Raw genomic sequence first — 22,359 nt, forward strand, 5'->3', positions numbered from 1 at the left:
AGATATTCTAATCTAATAATGAAATATCATACTTCAAGATAACTACTACAAAAATCAAAAAACCCCAAATAATGTCTAACGATCAATAAACAAAATACTAAGGAACATACCAGAATATCGAATCCAGATAGCAAATATGGGCAAAAATATATTTGAATATGGGCAAACAAACAAATCTAGATTTGTTGGATCTAGAGTGAACCAATGGGGTCAGGTCAAATTTGAACCAAATTTGGGTCTTGGCCAAGGCAGACGAACAGCAAAGGGCGAGAAATACTGATGGCCGACGACAACGGAGCAAGACAACGAAGGCTGGCTAATGAGGAAGATGCTGCAATGATGGACAACAATGGCTAGGTAGTGTCGATTGGAGAAGGCAATGGCGGATCGACGGTAGGTCGAAAAAGATGATCGAACACCCGTGAGAAATCAAAGGTGCTACATCGATGGCAAGATGATAAAGGATGTTAGAAGGCCGACAATGGTGGTGGAGACCAGAGCTGACAACGACGATCGTAGAAATCAAAAAAAAAAAAAAAAAAGAGGCCAAAAAATTGCTTTGACGGAGCATAAACAAAAGCAAAGGTAGGAAAGTCTAGCGATTGTCGACGGCGAAGAGGCTAATGGCTATCGATGATAGAGGCTAAAGTAGTGGTTGACGATGACAGAACGACAGCAATGGCCGATAACGGTGGCCAATGGTGGCACCAGCCAAAGCAGCTTAAAACCCTGGCTGAAAAAATATAATTTAGAACTTGTAGATCCAACAACTGAAATATACCAAACGGTGATGGTTTGTCAAACGACTTTAATACCATTTTGTTACGAAATTAGATCAAATACAAATTACGATCAAACAATTAATCATATACACAAACACAATTTTATGTGAAAAATCTAAATAAAAAAATCTCAAATAAAAAGAAGTATTGCTAAGAACATTCTATACAAAAATTATATTTGTACGAGGAAAGGAATAATTGAAGTGTACGTGTCAAAAAAATGACAGTTAGTTGGGCAACTTGGGCATCATTTCATTCCAACTTCCTATATTCAGTTGGCATTAAACACTTCTTAAGTTGGAGCAGCAAAGTCCATGGGCCTTGGATTTTGGGTATTATATATATGTATAGATGATAAACAGATACACGTGACGTGAAACCAAAAAACAAAAAAATATATACAAACTAAGTTGTAGCTATAGAAAGAGTTCAAAGCCATTTAAGCAAAAGCTGGTTTCAAATCCAAAACACTTGAATAGCCTACCATTCTAACTGCCACAAGCCATGCACTCTTCGCGGTTCGTCAATGAACATACCATTTGTGACATTTTTGTGCTCACATCATCATCTTCCATCTTGTTTTTCTCCTGGCATTGTAAAGAAAAATAAGATTCTTATCAATAAAATAGAAAAATTAATTGAAACGATGAGATTACTGCAGTCAGCCAATCCATTACTTTAAGCATGGAAGTATCCACTGTGAACTTGATGGCATCTGCTGCAGCCCGTGACCTCAGGTAATACATCCCAGTTTTCAAACCCTTTTTTTCAAGGAAAACAAAATGAATCAGGAAATAAGGACATTCATTTACCAATCACCAACACTAATTTACTAGTTAATAACTTTCTCTTCACTAAACTAGTCCATCACATTCAGGAATCAGTTTATTTGAGAATTACTTGTCCCCTACACCACTAGAATTACTGTCAATGTCAAACGAAAATCTCAACTCCAATCACCTAAAACAAAATCAATATGGGTAATAATAAAAATCCATTTTTCCGTTCAATCAAAAGGGGCATAATTTTCGAAAAACAAACATTAAGACATCCCAGGACCATCTAATTGGCATCAACCACATGAACACACAACTTAAAAGATCCCTGAAACCACTGGATGCCAAGTAAAAGAAAAGTTCTCACCTTTGACCACGTATGGAAGTGCAAGGAAGTTAGTTTTCCAAAATTCGGTTGATCCATGTGTATATTTAGACTTTGACTCTGGTCTATGTAGCATCCCCGATCAACAGCCATATCAACCAGAGTCCTTTGCTTGATCTCCCAAACAGTCCTGATGCAGCAAAATCCATTAGCCCAGGGGGAGAATGAAGAAAAGGAAAATAAACATGTGACTTTGAAATTTACTTGTAAATAACTTTAAGCTCATCAGGAACTTCTGGGATTTTCTGAACAGAACCATCCTCATAAATTATCTTGTTCTTTAGAGCAGGGGACCAAAGACCCATCTCAGTTAAGTCATGAAGAAGATGCTTATTCACAACAACAAACTCGCCACTGAAAAGAAAAGGTGTCGTTAGATGGCAGGAAATAATCAATCTTAAATTCACTCAATTGCATGAGGATGCAAACCTTAAAACTCTCCGACTATAAATGTTAGAGGTATATGGCTCAAAGCACTCATTGTTTCCAAGAATCTGGCTGGTTGAAGCAGTGGGCATGGGTGCTACAAGAAGAGAATTTCTTACTCCATTCCTTGTTATCATATTTCGTAGGACATCCCAATCCCATCGACTTGAAGGGGTTATCCCCCACATGTCCGGTTGAAGAATCCCCTGAACAAAAAGGTAGCCTTATGAGCATATTAAACTATTATTGAACATGCAAGTGACAGTATTAAATGGCCCAAGATACTCAAACCACAAACAGCTGGCCTAAAAAATTGATGAGCAAAAAGCACCACAAGACCTCAAGTGGCTCCCTCTGTCAGATGTTGAGATTTGTATGGTTGTAACGTGTCTAACTTTTTAATGACTGGAAGAAAAAGGAAATTAACGAAAGCACCATGGCACTAAAAGTGCATCCCTTGAACAGCAAGTTATCAGAACAAGTAAAGGTGTACACGGACAGCAAACCAACAGAAGCCACACAGCCGCTACCACAACAGGTACCCAATACCAACAGATAGCCAAATTAGAAGACAATAGAGAACACAAATAGCTTCTTTTCACTGGCACAGAATGTTTCATTACTGAAGCATACCTTGCTCACAGGGCTTCCATTATATGTCTCATAGGGACCATCCTTTCCAGCCAGCTCAGAAGAAGCTTTTAGAGCATGGTAGTATATGGTCTCAAATATATCTTTGTTCAGCTGTTGAGCCTGCATCCACAGCCATCAGATCATCACTTTATATGATCCAATTAGAAGCTACATTAGAGTAGCCCATTGAGAAGTTCTATTTTACCTCTGATGAATCAAATGCCATGCCAAGTAAAATGAAGGTATCTGCAAGACCCTGAACTCCAATACCAATGGGTCTGTGTCGAAGATTTGACCTTTTCGCAGTTTCCACTGGGTAATAGTTGACATCAATTATTTTGTTCAGATTTGTTGTAACTATTGCAGTAACCTGTCCCAACAGCTAAGAAATTAAGGCCCAACTTCGAGAAAATATAATGTTCACAGAACAGAGAGATGGATGTAAAATAGCAAGTGTCACACAATTAGGACGGATGAAAGGATCAGACCTCGGCTAGTTTTTCAAAATCAAAATATCTGTTCTTAGACCCACGGCTGCCAACAAGCTTAGATGGCTGTGATTCCACTGGAACCCCCTGCAACGGACAAAACAGTATCAGTCCAATTGCAAACAATATAGATGACAAAAACTACATTTATACATGCATGCCACAAACAAGATACCTTCTCTCTAACAAATCGTGGTAAAGCAATTGATGCCAAGTTGCACACAGCAGTTTCTGTTGGGCTTGTGTACTCAATTATCTCAGTGCACAAGTTTGAAGACTTAATAGTGCCCAGATTTTGCTGATTGCTTTTTCTATTGCAAGTATCCTGGAAAAATGTAAACAAATTAGTAGAAATAAAAATTTGAATCAGAAGAAGATATAAGAATACAAAATTATTAGTGTTCTTATGTCACCTTATATAGCATGTAAGGAGTCCCAGTTTCTATCTGGGACTTCAAAATTTCAAACCAGAGGCTTTGTGCCTGTACAACTTTCCTTGCCCTGCCCTAAAATTTTAACAAGAGTATCATGAGTGAAGGGAGTACAATAAAACCAATTATTACTAGCATAAAGATTGAACCATCAAGAAAAATGAAACCTACCTGTCTTTCATATTGGGTGTACCGTTTTTGAAATTCTTCACCCCAACAATCAGCCAAACCTGGAGATTCATTGGGGCAAAACAAAGACCACTGTCCATTGCTTTGGACTCTTTCCATGAAGAGATCAGGTACCCAAAGGGCATAAAAAAGATCACGTGCTCGATGCTCTTCCTGCACTAAGAGTCAAAAAATGAAACAAACAAAATCCATGTGCAACGAACAAATCCAGCTAAACGGTGCGATATTGCCTAATAAAAAAGATACAAAGACAACAAATCAAGAACATAACAAGTTTACTTTAAACACTGCCAAACTCAAAAAGAAAATGATCAGCATAAAATTTTGAATTAAAAAAAAAAATCAATGCAAAATGAGGCAACAAACATTTTTGCTGTCATATACCAACAAACAAACATTACTGAATAACACTTTTCAAATAAAAAATCTATTAGCATATGCTCTAATTAAATAATACAACTCTACCTTTCCATGGTTTTTCCTCAAATCTAAAAATTCAAATATGTCTGCGTGCCATGGCTCCAAGTACACAGCAAAAGCACCTAAATGCAACAAAAATAAAAATGTCAAGATACAGAATTAACTTGAAGTAGCACATGAAAACATAAAACATGACCATGGTAAACATACCCTTCCTCTTCCCACCCCCATGATCAGCATAACGAGCAGTGTCATTGAAAACTCGTAACATTGGAACAATACCATTGGATGCACCATTTGTTCCATGAATATAGCTGCCAGTAGACCGGATATTATGAACAGAGACACCAATTCCTCCAGCTGACTTACTGATAACAGCGCATTCTTTTAAAGTATCATAGATTCCTTCAATGCTATCCTCTTTCATGCATAGCAAAAAACAGCTACTCAACTGCAAAAACATATCACAATATAGCAATTTGAGTAAGCAAAGGTTTTACATATAATAAAAAGAAAACTACATGGTAGCATAAAACACTTATCATACTTGGGGCCTGGGTGTCCCACTATTGAAGAGGGTAGGCGATGCATGAGTAAACCATCGCTGAGACATCAAATGATATGTCTTGATAGCAGAATCAATATCATCCTTGTGAATTCCAACTGCAACTCTCATCAACATGTGCTGTGGCCTTTCAACAACCTTTCCTTGAATCTTTAACAGGTAAGATCTCTCGAGGGTTTTGAAACCAAAGTAATCATAATCAAAGTCACGATCATAGATTATCTCACTGTCCAAGCGAGCAGCATTCTGGAATAACCAAAAAAGCAACACATGAACAAGGCATAGATTTGTAAAAGCAACCTTAAAGAATAATCTAAGACTTGGAGAAAATCAAATAAATAATTGTTTAATATCTTAAAATTTGAGGGGAAATAAAGTCTCATTCACAGAAAGGATGAAAGGCAGCAGCTACGTATTGCACCTCAAACAAAAGACGCTACCAAGTTTGAACATTTGGCAGAGTTTGATTCTGTTATGTATAAAAATATACTGAAAATAAAAGAATAGTGGAAGCGCCACAGGGGAGCCTGAAGGAGCACCACGTGGCATGGCAGCCCAAGGGAGAGCCACGTGGCGAGTCCCCCCCTGGGTGACCAAAGGAGGCCACCCAGAGGGACGCCACCCCCGAGTAAGGGTCACTCAGGGGTGGCAGAAGGGTGCGCCCCCAAGTGACACTTGGCGGGCGCGCCAAGCGCAGTCCCCCGCATGCGCAGCCAGGCAGCACGCGGCTGCCTGGCAGGGGCCGCGTCCCTGCCCACTCGAGGGCAGCCTCCCCCCGAGTGACCCCACTCGGGGGGGAGCTGCGCGCGCGGCCACCGGCGCGAACCCCCGCACGCGTGGCCACTTCGCACCCGGCCCCATGCACCGGCGTGCACGACCCCTCGTGCTCTCTTTCCCCGCGCTCACACACACCCCCGAGTGAGGGTCACCCGGGGCACCACACTCACCTCCGCATGCCTATTCTTGCGCCAACGCCTCCAAGAGAATCGGCCTAAAACTACTCCCGCGAGACTCAGTCAAAGCCTCTCCGAGATTCTTACCGTGAAACTCGAGACACGCGACACATGGATGCCTCTCTTGTTGCTATAAATAGGAGGTCTCTTTCCCTCATTTGATAGGCAATCTCTTGCTCTCATATTTACACTCTTGCTTTCAAGTACTCTATTTCTACGGTGATCTAACTTAAGTATCGGAGGGTCCGCGCGGGGACTTTCGCCCACGCCCCTAACCGATTCTTTTTCCAGCAGGTCACCCATCCTTCTCAACCTGACCAAGGGACTCACCCATCGCTGTTTCCACCTCCGGAAGACTCATCCATTGCTCAAATACACCACAAGAGGGTCACCCATCGCTTGAATCGTCCATAAAAGGGTCATCCATCTGCAGTTTCCATTTTTTATAAATTTACTGTTGTTACCGGGTAACAACAATTAGCGTCGTCTGTGGGAAACGCAAACAAAAAACTACAGAACTATTCCCTCACTATGGCTCAAACCCGAAGTAATCATCAGACCCTCTCCCGTGGTGGCCAATCACCTCGACGAGAGACTCTTGCTCGAACGGAAGATCAACATCCATCTACTCATGAGGGCACGCTACCCCTCATCCACGGAGGCCATCCGCCCCTCACCCATGAGAGACACCCCCCCTCACCCATGGGGGCCAGCCTTCCCTCATCCATTAATCCCCTCATGAGGGTCACCCATCCCTCACTCACCAGCAGCCGCCTCTTCCAAAGCCCTCTCATCCATTGGGGGTGCAACTTTAGGTGCCACCTATTACTGCCTCACATGTTCTCTCAGGACCCTACCCAGGGATACAGATCTCGTCTGTCGTTCCTTGGGCGGAGTACGAGGCCCTACGACAACAACATGCTGAAGGAATGCAAGCTCTTCGAGAAATGGCTGGTATTTTGCAAAGTTTGGTTCCTCACAGGACAATCCCAGACGCATTAAGAAAATTTATGCTAGAGACAATTCTCTCCCACAGGGCTCATTAGGAGGTACCGGGGGACGGCTCCTACCAAGAAGTGAGCCCTGAAACTCATGCTCAACCTGTCTCTATTCAAAACAATCCACCAAGATCTCCTTTAAGAGAAGCTCATAGCCAAACTTCTCCCCAGCGAGAAAAACATGGAGGAACTAACAGTCGAAAGACTAAAAGGCAGAGTCCACAAAGAGGAAGTTACTCTAAAACGGTAGCCAGCACTCCTATGGGAAGAGATCGGGATTCTAAACCCACAACCTAACAAAAAGACAGGTCTGATGACAACCCTACCGCATTTAGTGCACGGGAGGCAACCGACATGAAAAAAATGATAGAGTTGGTGCTACAACAGGATAAGTTATTACCCGCTTCCGATGAACAATCTCGAGGAAAACTACCATTCGTGGCAAAAGTGATGGAAAAACCCTTGCCGAGAAAGTTCAAAATGCCCTAGATAAACCCTTATTCAGGCAAGAACGACCCTTATGATCACGTGTAAAATTATGAATCCTTAATGATGCTTCATGGATAGGACGATGAGATAATGTGTAGGGCATTCCCATTAACCTTAACTAGGCACGCTCGAGCCTGGTTTAATGGTTTACCCGAAGCATCAATTTCTTCATTCGGGCAGTTAAAAACAGAGTTCATTAAAGCATTCATTATTAACAGTCAGAGGAAGAAGGACGCAACATACCTTCTTAGCATTCGACAGGGGCATAAGGAAACCCTACGTCACTACGTGGACAGATTTCGAAATGCCACGCTTGAGATTTGCAATTTACCTATTGAAATGGCAATGTCCGATATATTCCAAGGGACACGACTACCCCCTTTGCAAGAATCATTGTCTCTAGACGCTCCGAAATCTCTGGCAGACCTATTTGTCAGGGCTAATAAGTACATACTCCATACAGAGATGATGAGAACAGTAGGGGGGAATGAAGATGGAGAGAGAAAGAGAAAAGAGAGAGATAATGAAGAAGGATCAAACCAGCAAAAAGAACGGACCAGGAGGTCGGATACAGTTGGACCACAATTCCATCATTACACTAGGCTCAATCAACCTCGATCAATTATACTGGCAGCAGTAGAAGGGTCGGGCCTTCTCCAACTTCCGAAGAAGGCAAACCGCCCCATGGGGAGAAATGAAGAAGAATACTGCAAGTATCACCGAACTCGGGGGCACTCTACTGACCAGTGTAGGGAGTTAAAAAACCAGATTGAAGCACTCATTCGGGAAGGGCACTTGCAAAAGCATGTAAGGACTGAAGGAAGAAACAACTGAGATCGTCAAAGAAGAGAAGAAAGACCCGAGGGTCAAGATAGACAAAATTTGCGGCAGAATGAAAACAGAATGATAGGCCCCCCTGACAATGAGTCGACACATCAAGCCATTCATGTTATCTCTGGGGGCGAGACTCTAGCTGGGAATACTTTTTCTTCTCGAAAAGCCTACGCCCGTCAAGCCTATCAAGTCAATTCAGTGATGGAGATAAGAGAAGACAAGGAGCCAATCACATTCACCCCCGCTGATAGAGGTGATATAATACTCCCGCATGACAATTCAATGGTAATTTCTGCAATTGTTGCCAAACACCCCGTCAGTAGAATCTTGGTGGATAACGACAGCTCTGTTAATCTGATCTATTGGAATTGTTTCAAGCAAATGCATATGTCCCCTGACCGATTGAGAAAAGTGTCCTCTCCCTTGTACAGCTTCACTGGGGAAGCTGTCCCGGTGGCGGGATTTGTTCAACTACCAGTCACATTGGGCGCCAACCCTCAAAGTGTGACTCGACAAGCAAATTTTATGGTGGTTAAAGCCCCTTCTGCAACGTACAACATGATTTTGGGCCGACCGCTCCTCAACGATATGAGGGCTATAGTGTCCTCTTGCTACTTATTAATGAAATTCCCCACGCTCTCAGGAGTAGGGCAGGTTCGTGGAGATCAGAGGAAGGCAAGACCCTATTATGTGTCGTCTACAAAAGGAAAAATGACAGAAGAGACTTTGTCTATTGCTGAGAAAGCCATACACAAATCCTTGGCAGAAGAGATTGCTTGCAAGCCCCAACCAGTGGAAGAGTTAGAAGCAGTATACTTAAGCGATACAGACCCCGAGAAGTTGGCATTTGTTGGCACACAGCTTCCAGAACCAGTAAAAGAAGAAATCGTGGAGTGCCTAAGAGAAAATTTGGATGTCTTCGCTTGGACACCAAAGGACATGCCGGGGATCAGTCCGAACGTGATATGTCACCATCTGAATGTGGATCCTCAATTCAAGCCTGTTCGACAGAAGAAGAGAAATATTGCCCCAGATAGACTGTCAGCGTTAGAAGAGGAAGTTGATAAACTACTAAAGGCAGGTTTCATTCGAGAGGTGTTATATCCAAAGTGGCTAGCAAATGTCTTCATGGTTAAAAAATCCAATGGAAAATGGCGCGTGTATAGACTTCACCAACCTCAACAAGGTGTGTCCTAAAAATTCCTACCCGTTACCTCAGATTGACTGTCTGGTGGATGAAACATCTGGGTATCAACTGTTGAGCTTTTTAAATGCCTTCTCAGGGTATCATCAAATAATGATGTATCCTCCAGATAAGGAGAAAACATTGTTCATTACCGAGAAAGGGACATATTGTTACCAAGTTATGCCCTTCGAGCTCAAGAACGTTGGGGCCACCTATCAGCGCATGGTAAATAAAGTCTTCAAGGAACTATTGGGTGATACTATGGAGGCCTATGTTGATGATATGATCGTGAAAAGTCGGGAGAAGGAATCGCATGTAAAAAAGTTAGCACAAGTGCTCAAAGTCTTTAGGCAATACGAAATGCGCCTAAACCCAGCAAAATGTGCATTTGGAGTCCAGTCTGGAAAATTCTTAGGGTATATGATCACACAAAGGGGCAGAGGCGAACCCCGAAAAAATTCAAGCGATACTGGATATGAAACTCCCAACATCAATTAAGGAGGTGCAGCGACTGACAAGCCGGATGGTGGCCCTTGGACGTTTCCTCTCCAAGTCAGCCGAGAGGGAACTCCCGTTTCTTCAGACGTTATGGGCGAGAAAAAAGTTTGAGTGGACGGAACAATGGCAGAAGTCATTTAAGGCATTAAAGAAGTACTTGAAAAAAGTTCCTCTATTGACCCGACCCGAAACTGGGGAAATGTTATATTTGTACTTGGGCATAAGTAACAAAGCGGTAAGTGCAGTGCTGATTAAAAAGGAAGGACAGATGGACCGGCCAGTGTACTACGTCAGTAAGGTTCTACAAGGCCCAAAAACACGTTATCCCTTCATTGAAAAGGTGGCGCTGGCCTTGCTGAACGCCTCCAGAAAATTGAAGCCCTACTTCCAAGCCCATTCTATCAGCGCACTGACGGACCAACCACTGCGGAGCATCTTGCAAAAACCCGAATGTTCCGATCATCTCACCAAATGGTCCATTGAGTTGAGCGAATATGACATACAATTTCATTCTAGGCAGGCCATAAAAGGGCAAGCATTGGCAAATTTTATCCCTGAATGTACTCCTAAGGAAGCTAAAGAAGAGAACATAACAGAATGGCTACTGTTTGTAGATGGGGCCGCCAATTCCCAAGGGAGTGGAGCTGGAGTAGTGCTTATCCCGCCAGAAGGAGAATCCCTTGAATACTCTTTGAGATTTGCCTTTCCAAGCTCGAATAATGTGGCTGAGTATGAGGCGCTAATTGCCGGTCTGAGGTTAGCCCGAAAACTTGAAGCAGCGCAATTGATAGCCCACAGTGATTCTCAGTTGATAGTTCAACAATACTTCGGACAGTACGAGACTAGAAAGCCGATCATGGGACAATATCTGCAAAAAGTCAGGGCACTCGCACAATTGTTCGAAAGTTTTCAGCTAGTACAGATCAACATATCCCTCAATGGTCATGCGGATGCTTTATCCAAATTGGCATCCACTAAAAAAACCACTGGGAGAACAATATATGTGGAAGTCCTTCAGCGACCAAACATAGACGAATCTGAGGTAGCATACATTGAGGATAGTAATGACTGGAGAACCCCTTTTTACAAATATTTGACCACGAGGGAATTGCCAGCAGACCCAAAGGAGGCCAGAAAAATTAAAATTAGAGGGGCTCGTTTCACAGTGATTGATGGAATGCTTTACAAGCGAGCTTACACTATGCTGCTCCTCAAATGCTTAGGTCCTCAGGAGACCGATTATGCCTTGGCTGAAGTTCACAGTGGAGTATGCGGTGAGCATCTAGGAGAAAGGGCCCTTGTAGCCAAAATCCTAAAGGCAGGTTTCTTTTGGCCCACATTACAACAAGACGCCCAAACGAAGGTCGAGGAGTGTGATAAATGTCAGAGGCACGCTCCGATTCATTCTGCTCCGATATCGCAATTATAGCCCACATTACAGCCTATCCCCTTGGATATTCTCAGCCCATTTCCACAAGCTGCGGGGCAAAGGAAATTTCTTTTGGTAGCAACAGATTATTTTACCAAGTGGATTGAAGCAGAAGCCCTAGCCACTATCAGTGCTAGGAAAGTAGAAGCCATGGTGTGGAAAGACATTATATGCCGATTTGGAATCCCACGAATCATCAACACTGATCATGGAAAGCAGTTTGACTGTGATTCTTTCCAAAATTTCTGCAAAGGCCTAAATATTCAGTTAAGGATTTCTTCAGTAGCATATCCTCAAGCTAACGAACAAGCCGAAATTAGCAACAGAAAAAATTTTACATGGTTTGAAAACTTGGCTGGAAGGCGCAACGGGAGCATGGGTGGATGAATTACCTACCATCTTGTGGGCCTACCGAACAACCAGTCGGGTCTCAACGGGTGAAACGCCCTTTAACCTGGTGTATGGAACAGAAGCTTTGATTCCAGTAGAAATCTCGTGCAGATCACCCCGATTGGATGCTTTTGATGAATGTGACAGCTCAGATAACTCTGATTCACTGAAAGAAAGTCTTGATCTCATTGAGGAACAAAGAGACAGGGCGGCTGTACGAATCGCTGCCTATCATAAAAGGGTGGCCAACTATTACAACTCTAGAGTAAAGAGCCGGCCTATCAAGGAAGGAGATTTGATCCTCAGAAAGTCAGTCATCACCAATGCACTCCGAGAGGATGGAAAATTTCGAGCAAACTGGGAGGGGCCATATCGCATCCAGGAAATGATAAGCCCTAGTACATGTATCTTCCAAACACTCCAGGGTGAAACCATGAGCAAGACTGGAGCACAAATCACCTAAAATTGTACTCTCCTCCTGACATGTAACGCAATAATAATATGAACCCGACGAGGGACCATGGACGTAGGCACATTTTGCCAAACCACGTAAAATACTTGTGTTTTCCTTTTTCATTTCATTTCAGGCAAAGGATAAAGAGAACAACCCGCTATGGGTCCCCTCTCACCAAAAAAAAAAAAAAAGAAAAGAGAAGAGAGCACTTCTTCTGGGAGCAAATGGGGCCTCCCCTTCCTCCTGGCCCGAGGATGGAATAACTGTGCCATCAGTCGTAGGTAAGGCGTCCGTCATCTCCACTTCCTCTGAGGCAAAGGCGTACAGCTCCCATGGACCCGACAAGTTCTCCAGATTATCAGCTAAATTGGCATTCAAATAAGCCCTGGGACTCATGGGGTCAGGATCGTTATATCTTCGCCAGTCGGGAACCTCAAACTCCTCTACCTCATCCGTATAGACCAACTCAGGGAACTGTTCTCCTAGGTACTTGGATTCCAGGCGCGAGCATGCAAGATAGAATCCATACTTAGTAAAGCAACCCCCATAATGGATCTTCCTCTCTTGGCAGTCCGTTGAAAGGCGATAGTCCCTCACAGCCTTTTCCCATGCCGCTGTGATCTCCTCATTTCTTCGATCCTTGAGCGACCTATATTGCTTCTTCTAACGAGCAAGCTCATCTACCCTCAAGGAATGTTCTTGCAAAAGGTTCTCATGGGTTTCCCGAACTCCTAGAAGCTCTCTCGTCAGCGATTCTTTGCTCTTCTGGAGCTTCTCTATCTCCCCCTTTATGCTTGACGATTCACCATGAGCTTCCGCCAGCTTAGAGCGCATATCCTCTGCCTCTCGATTCAACTTTCTGATATCTGCTTGGTAGAAACGCTCATGATCCCTCCACTTTACCATATTCTCTCTTGCCTCCACCTTCTCTTGTTCTGTCCGATGATGATAAGCTCTCCTGATAGCGTTGGCTATCACCAACCCTTGGACTCCCTGGGCGCAAACAGTGCATTAGAAGACCAATAACCAAGTCAGACGACAAATACGACATATAGGCACAACGAATATAGCTTACCTCAATAATCTTTTGCTCGGGAGAGTTGGCAACGCTAGGCCAAATACCAAAAAAATTCTGCTTATCCTGAGGGAGCATGGTAGCGTATATCATCCTGGCACCAACCCCTGGGTCTCTTACAGAGTCTATATCAATTAGCCCAGGCAACACATGGAAGTGGTCGCCCCTCACCCGAGTGCTGTTAGGGATTGGCACGGGATTTCGCCTGGGCTCAGCAATAGGAGGAAGAATAGGCCGAAAATCCAGGAGCTCAGCTTTTAGCTTTCGCCGGTCCCAGCGAAAGGGATCAAAAGGTTGACAACTCTCTTCCTTGATTCGATCAAGCTCACCGCCAAAAGAGGAACGAGAGCTGCCGATCCCCCTCCTTCGCGAGCCAGATGCATCAGTTGGATTTGGTTCCGCAAGGGTGCCTTCCAGGGTAGGAGGGTCTAACATGGAAACATCCGAGGTGGCAACCGAGGGTTCAGGGCAAGGAAGACTGAATAAGGCACCTGCCTCAGACCTCTTCATTTTTAGGCGCCTTCGAGACAAGCTAGGAGCTGGCGGGGGAAGAAGGCTAGGATCTGGTGTGTCAGACGGAGGCTCCTGTAACAAGCCATGGGGAGCTTGAGGAGGAGGCTGTGGGTCTTGCTCGCCAAACTGGCGTGAATTCCTACCACGTCGCTTGAGCGTTTGTTTCCTAAATAGATTCATGTCTACAAAACAAGAGATGAAAGTAAAAGTCAGCCGCTGACATGGGTAATTTAAAAGGCAATCTCTGCGATTCTAAGGGTCTACCCTCAGAGGAAGAATAACCAAAAAAGACCATACTCCCTAGAGATTTCCCCCCTTCTTCTTCTTCCTCGAGGCCCTCGTCCTCTTCCTCACTGCCCTCTTACTCCTCAACTTGTAAGGTGTCCTCGGGCATAGCCGATGGTGGCACAAAAGCGAGAGTGGAGGTCCCGAGTATGTCTTCGAGCCGAATGCCCCACCTTGCAGTGGCAATGTTTTCTAAGGTAAGCAGGTCGGGTAGATTACAAGTGCCAAGGGCACATAATCTCTCATTTATTCGGCGATAGACAGTCTGGGAAATCCCGATGTCATCAAGCTTCTCCGACCAGAAGTCCCGCTCGTTATCCCAACACCAACAAAGCAGAGCTTTCCAGCCGGGAGGAGGCTTGACCACAATCCATCGGGACTCGAAGTCCACCTTATTTTGGAGTTTCTGAAATAGGGGAAATAGACCCACAATCCTTTGAAGTGTGAAAAAGACACCCCTCCGTTCGACCCTTCTCAACCTATAAAAGCAACCAAACAACTCTACAAAAGGAGGAACTTGGATCATATGACAAAGAATGGTGAAGCCAACTAGCTGAGCCCAACCGTTAGGATGAAGCTAAGTTGGGGCAATACAATGGTAATCGAGCCACTCCATGCCAAAGCTAGACAACGGAAAACGAAGCCCTACCCTTAAAGAAGCCAAGTATACCCCGAAGCCATGTCCTCCTACCATGGCAGGTACTTGTCTCTTCAGATATAGGGAGTCTAATATGGTGGTCGATCGGAATTTTGAAACGAGACTGGATCCCGACTAGTTCTCTCCCCTTCACCGAAGACCGTCGTCCCAAAGATATATACATTGGGAGCAGGAGGAGGAGGCGGTAAAGCATTCTTAAAACGACCCATGTTGAGCGCTTAAGTCTTAAGGCAAAGAGACAAGCACGTATGCTTCAAGCGAACTAGGGCTCCTATGGATGAGGGTCAAGCAATGGTAAAAACAAGACCCATGGATGAGGGTCACATAAGGCTAAGGGCAAGACCCATGGATGAGGGTCACACCTAGACAGGAATGAGACCCATGAAAGGGCTCACACAAGGATGAAGCTAATGGCCAGACCCATGGATGAGGGTCACACGAGGTAACCACCAACAATTGGGCCAATGGATGAGGGTCACAGGAAGCAACGACCAGCAAATTGGACCCATGGGTAAGGGTCACTCGGGGGAGAAAGTATCTAAATGTCCCTATGGGTGAGGGTCACTCAGGGAAGATACAAGACTATTGATGAGGAAGTATACCGTATAAAAGCCTGGAATGCTGAGAGAATTCTTACGAGAGAGTGGTTGAGCAATGAAAAAATGAAGGGCCAAGTCTTCCTTTTATAATGGTCCTGGGAGACACTATGAAAAGAATAACCCCGAGAGACTTGAAGATGGAAGAGACAGATACAAAAAAAATTTCCTTCTCAAATAAAAGTGGTCTCCTGAAAATAGAGTTGCAACATAAACAAAATACTCTTCCTCCCAGGACTCCCGACAGAAAGAGTAGGAAGCAATTGTTATGTATAAAAATATACTAAAATAAAAGAATAGTGGAAGCGCCACAAGGCAGCCCGAAGGAGCGCCACGTGGCAGCCCAAGGGAGCGCCACGTGGCGAGTCCCCCCCCCCCCCCCCCCCCCAGGTGACCAAAGGAGGCCACCCAGGGGGACGCCACCCCCGAGTGAGGGTCACTCAGGGGTGGCAGAAAGGCACACGGCTGCCTGGCGAGGGCTGCGCCCCTACCCACTAGGGGGCAGCCTCCCCCCAAGTGACCCCACTTGGGGGGGAGCCACACCTTAACGCGCGGCCCCGCAGGCACCCCCAAGCGCGCGGCCACCCGTGCATGCCCTCGCGCGTGGCCACTTCGCACCTAGCCCCGTGCACCCGCACACACGACCCCTCGTGCTCTCTTTCCCCACGCTCACACACCCCCCCGAGTGAGGGTCACCCGGGGCACCACACTCACCTCCGCATGCCTATTCTTGCGCCAACGCCTCCAAGAGAATCGGCCTAAAACTACTCCCGCGAGACTCAATCAAAGCCTCTCCAAGATTCTTGCCGTAAAACTCGAGACACGCGACACATGGATGCCCCTCTTATTGCTATAAATAGGAGGTCTCTTTCCCTCATTTGGTAGGCAATCTCTTGCTCTCATATTTACACTCTTGCTTTCAAGTACTCTACTTCTACGGTGATCTAACTTAAGCATCGGAGGGTCCATGCGAAGACTTTCGCCCGCGCCCCTAACCGATTCTTTTTACAGCAGGTTACCCATCGTTCTCAACCTGACCAAGGGACTCACCCATCGCTCGAATCGTCCATAAGAGGGTCATCCATCTACAGTTTCCCTTTTTTATAAATTTATTATTGTTACCGGATAACAACAGATTCCATGTTCAAAGAGCTATTGATATTTAGGGGGAAAAAACTGATATCAAAACACTTATTTGATATAATTTTGTTGAGAATTATTTTTTGGGAAAGCCATCTGAATAGACCATACTTTTTGGAGAACAGTTTTAAATTGATATACATACAATTATCAGTGTGTGTGTGTGTGTGTGCGCACGCACATATTAGAAAAACTAAAAATAAAAAGGGTAACAGCTAAGAATAGAAACTTGAAATTTATACCACACAAAGCAGGTTTGCTGTAGATAGGTTGTAAGGACCTGATTGTTCTCTTCAGCAATCCTAATAAATGATTTTTATGATATCAAACACAAATTAAATATATGTTCATAGGCATGTTTCTTACACGGTTATAATCAGATTACTAAAATCATCAAAAAACTGTTTTCAATCAGGAATTAAATTTTGCAAGATCATGAGGGACAAATTATTAAGCAATACGGAATAATTACTCTCATACACAAATACAACCACTTGCAATTACAACACCACCTTTTGTTTTATTCCAAATACCATAGACACTTTTGATAACAGTAACTTTCAAACTAAGAAGTAAACTATAAGTAACCTCAAATTAACCAATATAAAAGACCAAAATCCTAAAGATGACTGTGGAAATACCTGCATGGCTATTTCATATACATCACCCGCAATCAAAGGAGCCTTCTGCCCAGATCTCTCACTGACATGGTTATACATGTCTTTGATCCTATGGTAACAACAAAAATCAGTAAAAATTTTGAGGATTCCAGTAAGAAAACTACGAGCACCCAAAATGATCAGACTGCCACAAAGTGAGACTAGTCATGTTTAGCAACAGGTTACTCTTGCTCAAGTTAACTTGCTAATGTGTCTGGCAGGATCTGATGGTGGTCAACTCTTTCCCGTAATCATGGGTATAACTAAAATTTTCTTTTTTCAGCTTACAATTAAAATCACTTACGTCTCGGAAAATGATTTCTTGGTGTTCTTGTGCAGGTTTGACACAACAATCCTTGCAGCCAACTGTACCAGAAACAATGACGAACAAGTTAGCAGAAAAATATTAAAACAAACCATGCCATCTTCATCCATCAACCCCTTCAAAACAATAAAACATTGTGCATCAAAAGAGAAAATTAAACCCTACAAGCCAAAGTCAAAATATAGATCAAGCATAAAGGCTTAAAAGCCAACTATGCAGAATAAGAACCCTAAAACAGATCAGATAAAAAAATAAAAAATAAAAAAGAGAGAGAGAACCGAGAATCAAAGTACACACACACATAGACAGAGGCGGAAGATCGCCAGGAGGATTGTGAAAAATAGAAAAACCAAATTCCAGAAGGAAAATAAGGAAATAAACTGAACAGATCAAACTCCCATACATTAGCGGCAAATCGGGTAGATAAAAAGACCGGAAAAAATCAATATAAGTTGAAAATACGAAGTTGAGGACCAAACCAGAATAGAAAGCAGTGGAACAGGAAGGAATAGGACTCACAGAAGCATAATCGGGATGGTTGGCAGTCATGGCGGCGGCCGTTTCAGCGGCCAACTCATCGAGCTGGCTGGTGGCGACGCCCTTGTAGACGCCGGCACAGACTTTCTGGGCGACGAGGATGGGATCGCAGTGGTCGATGCTGAGGCCATAACTGAGCTTCTTGAGACGAGCGGTGATCTTGTCGAAATGCACGGACTCCTGACGCCCATCTCTCTTGACCACATACATGTTGAAAAATCAGTGAGGACTTTGATCGAACAGGTTCAGCGCATAGGAAGGATCGTACGCAGCAAGCAGCAGCTATGCGTATATATAGCAGAAGAAAGGAGAGAGGTGGGGTTTGAAGTTTCCCGCGCAGGGGATGAATGAAGATGATGATGCGGAGCGAAGGGATGGGGGTGGGTCCCCGCTCCGCTTAGTCAGCTCTGCGTCTTCCGTAAGGAAGAGAAGAAAATCGAAGTGATAGGATTCTAGTACCACACTTTCCTTAATTAATCAAATTATAGGATGGATTTCATTATGTAAAATAAAATGTCTTATTGTGATTTTTTTTTGTGTAAATAAAATATATTAACAAGAAAAGAAACGTTCACACGAGTTAGAACATACCCCACTAAGAAACAAAAATAACACTCTCAAAAGAAAAAAACAAAAACAAAAACAAAAACAGCGTCAAGCATACAAGGCGAAGCGAAAAGAATACCAACAAGACTAGAAAAATGTGGGAGAATAGTAACAACCAACCCAAGGCACACTGGCGCAAGAGAGCATGAGAGGAGTGCTAGGGAGAGAAACAAAGCCATAAATTGCCCTCATGAAAAGCTCCTACCAAACCATGGAGAAGAGAACAGAAAAAAGAGAATGAAACATAAGCGAGCAGCGATTGAAGGTGATCTTGAGCAGGGGGAAAAGAGCAAACAGGAACCTTAGTCAAACTTGCAAATACACTAATCTCATAGACAAGAAGATCAGTAACATTTGTAGATACAACATGACAAAAGGACTAGTAGAAACAAAAAGGCGATAAATGCCAGAAATGAGCAAAAGCCATACTTTGCAATAAACAATGGAAGCACATCGAAGCCAAATGAGTCCAAACAAAAGTTTGGATCTAATAGGCAAGTTGAGAAGGGGGGGCGCATATAATCCTTAAAGCAACGATTATTGGGCTCATGCCAGATGAAATAAAGAGTAACTTGAAAAGTAAGCTAAATCGGCACCGTCCTGGGAGATTTACCACGCCATCTATTTGTAGCCTAGAAAATCCCACTAGACTAGCATTGCCAATACCAACCAAACTTCACCTGAGGTCTAAGACGAGAGATGACCTGCTAAGAGAATGGACAACCAACGAACAAATGGTTGTGGCACTCTGGAGTAACCTGGTAGAGATAACACTAGTTAGGGAAAGGAAAATAGAGATTGAGACAATCTAGAGTAGACAAGCACTCCCTAATAGCAAGCTATATGATAAAAGCATAGGAGGGGAAACTCAACTCATGCTAAACAAGATGATACTAGGAAACCTTATTGCGTCGAGCCTGCAAGGCCTACAACGCAAATCTCACAGAGAAAACACAATCATAAGTTGGGAGCCACTAGGGGCGATCTGGGGAAGAGATCTAGGGTGGGACCAGCATCGAGGCAAGAAGGAGCTAAAGAACCTAAAAAGGGCCTGACTCAGGCCAACACCAAGCACCTTACATAATAATATCAGAAACCTTAGTAGTGGAAGGGAGATAGAACCAACGAGGAAGTTGGCGAGAACGAAATCACTAAGCACCCCAAGGGGATGCCAGTGATCATGCCATAGAAAAACTCTTTGACTGTCACTTATATACCACCCAAAGAACTGAGGAACCTTACCCCTAAGTTGGAGAAGCTTACACTAGTACCAAGGGCAAGAATAGAAGGTCGAAAGGAACCAAAAGCATGATTCTTTGATACGATAAGAATGAATCCATTGAATCTTGAGGGATTTAGGGGAAGCTTGCGTAAAACACCAAATGAGTTTAGTAATAAAGGCTTGATTCCATAAGAATAAGGCACGAAGACCCAAGCCACCTTGATCTTTAGGACAACTGATGTCTAACCAAGCCACTTTGGCTTTATGAGGGGATAAGACCGAGCCACTCCACAGGAAAGCACATGCCATCTGCTCAAGCTCTTTGAGGACCTTTTTTGGGAGAATAAAGATAGAGGCCTAATAGACTTGGATAATGGAAAGCACTGATTGAACAAGCTAGAGTCTACTTGCAAAGGATAAAAGGTGACCACGCTAAGAACCCACCCAATTAAGAATCGGAAAACAATCACTATATAAGAGCTTTGTTGAAATCAAAGGGACACCTAAATAGCGAATGGGCAAGGAACCCAGACAAAAATCGAATTCCATGACCAGTTCTACATGCAAATCTAGGGAGGAACAACAAACAAAACAATCGCTTTTTGAAGGGTTAGCATGCAAACCAGAGAAATCAACAAAGTGATCTAAGTAACATTTCAGAACTTTAACAGACTCTTTATCTCCTTGAGAAAAAAGTAAGAGATCATTAGCAAACATGAGAATAACCAAGCCTAGTTGATGACACTTCCAATGATATTGAAAGTCATCTTCCTGGGAGTGATACTTCACAATACCATGGAGGATTTACATGACAAGAACAAACAAATAAGGCAATAAGGGGTCCCCTTGACGAAGACCACGCCCTCCATGAAAGAAACCAAGAAGATGCCTGTTAATCTTGACTGAATACATAAGGGAGGTGACACAAGCTTTAATCCAATAATAGAAACACAAAGGAAAATTCTTAAGTCCAAGAACCAAAAGAAAAAACTCCCAATTCACAAAGTCATATGCCCTACTTAAGTCAACTTTTAAGGCACAATGGGGAGGACCACGCAAGAGGAGCTCCTGGCCTAACAAAATATTATCCCCGATAAAGCGACCAAACACTAAAGCTATCTGAGTGGCATCCATTAAATGAGACAAAAATGGTTTGAGGCGGTTAGCAAAAATCTTATAAATGACCTTGTAGATCACATTACAACAAGAGATGAGCTTGAATTGACTAGGGTACTCTGGATGAGGGACCTTAGGGATAAAACTGTTGGAAATGTATGCCCTAAAGACACGTTTTGTTTAATTTATGGTAATGATGTTTCTTTTAGTCAGTTTATGGCACATATATTATTTGCATTTAATTGTTGGAAAAGTGTCCATGCTATTAAGTAAGTGATTCATGTGATGGGTCGTTCTTCACAGTTAGGCATGAATCATGGGTACTTAATAAGCAAGAACTAGGCATTCTATCATGATAAGATCATTGTGCAATAGATCCTAATGGAGGATGGCTTGCCTTAGCCAGTAAACAGTCCATTTACTCTAATTGTACAAGCGCATTTGGAATGCGTAGAGTGGACCTGTGATAGAAGCTAATGACAAAGTACTAATTATCATGGAGCTAGTCTATCACTGCTACTACGTGGACGAGTACTCTAAAACTTGAGTATTAGTTGGTGGTCTAGTGAACCTAGAGCTATATTCTTAGATTCACTGTAGGTGAGGTCTATCAGAGATCAATAACCTTTTGAGTTGGGAGCATGGTTTCTAATTAGCTAAGACAGACTAATACAAGATAGTTTCTGTGATTCACCCCCTTGTGATTGTCCAAGAATAATCAAATAATCCAGGGCCCTGGGAACGTGACTTAAGAGTGTGTGCTTCTGGGTAGCTCCCAGTGATAAGCAAGTACATTCGAGTAGTCACGGATTATTGGACTAGTGATCTAAGGATGGTAGAAATCATTTAGAGAGGTGTTAGTACATTATTCCTTTCTAAATGATGGGTGTTACGTAGAGGGGTATTTTCGTCATTACACTAGTAGGTCAAAGACATTGCATATGCAAAATTATTCGTGGGGTCAGTGTTACCATATGGTGATAGTTGGAACACTTAGAATGACAAAATATAGCTACTAGGTAGCAAGGATATTTTGGTCATTTTAGTAGCCGTGAATAATTTGTCTTTTGGTCCCCGGGATAGCTCGATATAACTCATGTATTATTTAATACATTTGGCTTGTTGGGTGAATTACATTGAGAGAGAATTATTTTATTCAGAATGGTCCATAATTAATTGGGCTAGAATAAAATAATAGTTCATTAGTTTTTAATTAATTAATTGGGCTAACCCAATTAGAAAATTAATTAAATGAACTTGGCCCACTAGGGCTAACCCTAGGGTTCTCCCTATATATATTT

At 43.3% G+C, this 22,359-nt stretch overlaps 1 protein-coding gene across 1 annotated transcript; it reads right to left on the reverse strand.

Moving 5' to 3' along the window:
• Positions 1-1,009: 1,009 nt before the first annotated feature.
• LOC127803542 (ribonucleoside-diphosphate reductase large subunit-like) lies at positions 1,010-18,582 on the reverse strand. Its single transcript, XM_052339829.1, has 17 exons — positions 18,097-18,582; positions 17,557-17,618; positions 17,235-17,322; positions 5,078-5,341; positions 4,741-4,981; positions 4,576-4,652; positions 4,093-4,263; positions 3,904-3,996; positions 3,666-3,815; positions 3,491-3,577; positions 3,208-3,372; positions 3,003-3,122; positions 2,373-2,575; positions 2,148-2,297; positions 1,926-2,073; positions 1,460-1,543; positions 1,010-1,369 (listed from the first exon to the last, which is right to left on the reverse strand). Exons 1-17 carry the CDS (start codon positions 18,322-18,324, stop codon positions 1,271-1,273), a joined length of 2,430 nt encoding a protein of 809 aa, XP_052195789.1. The 5' UTR covers positions 18,325-18,582; the 3' UTR covers positions 1,010-1,270.
• Between the last annotated feature and the right edge of the window lie 3,777 nt (positions 18,583-22,359).

Source organism: Diospyros lotus, chromosome 6 (genome assembly GCF_014633365.1).
Source record: "Diospyros lotus cultivar Yz01 chromosome 6, ASM1463336v1, whole genome shotgun sequence".
NCBI lineage: Eukaryota > Viridiplantae > Streptophyta > Magnoliopsida > Ericales > Ebenaceae > Diospyros > Diospyros lotus.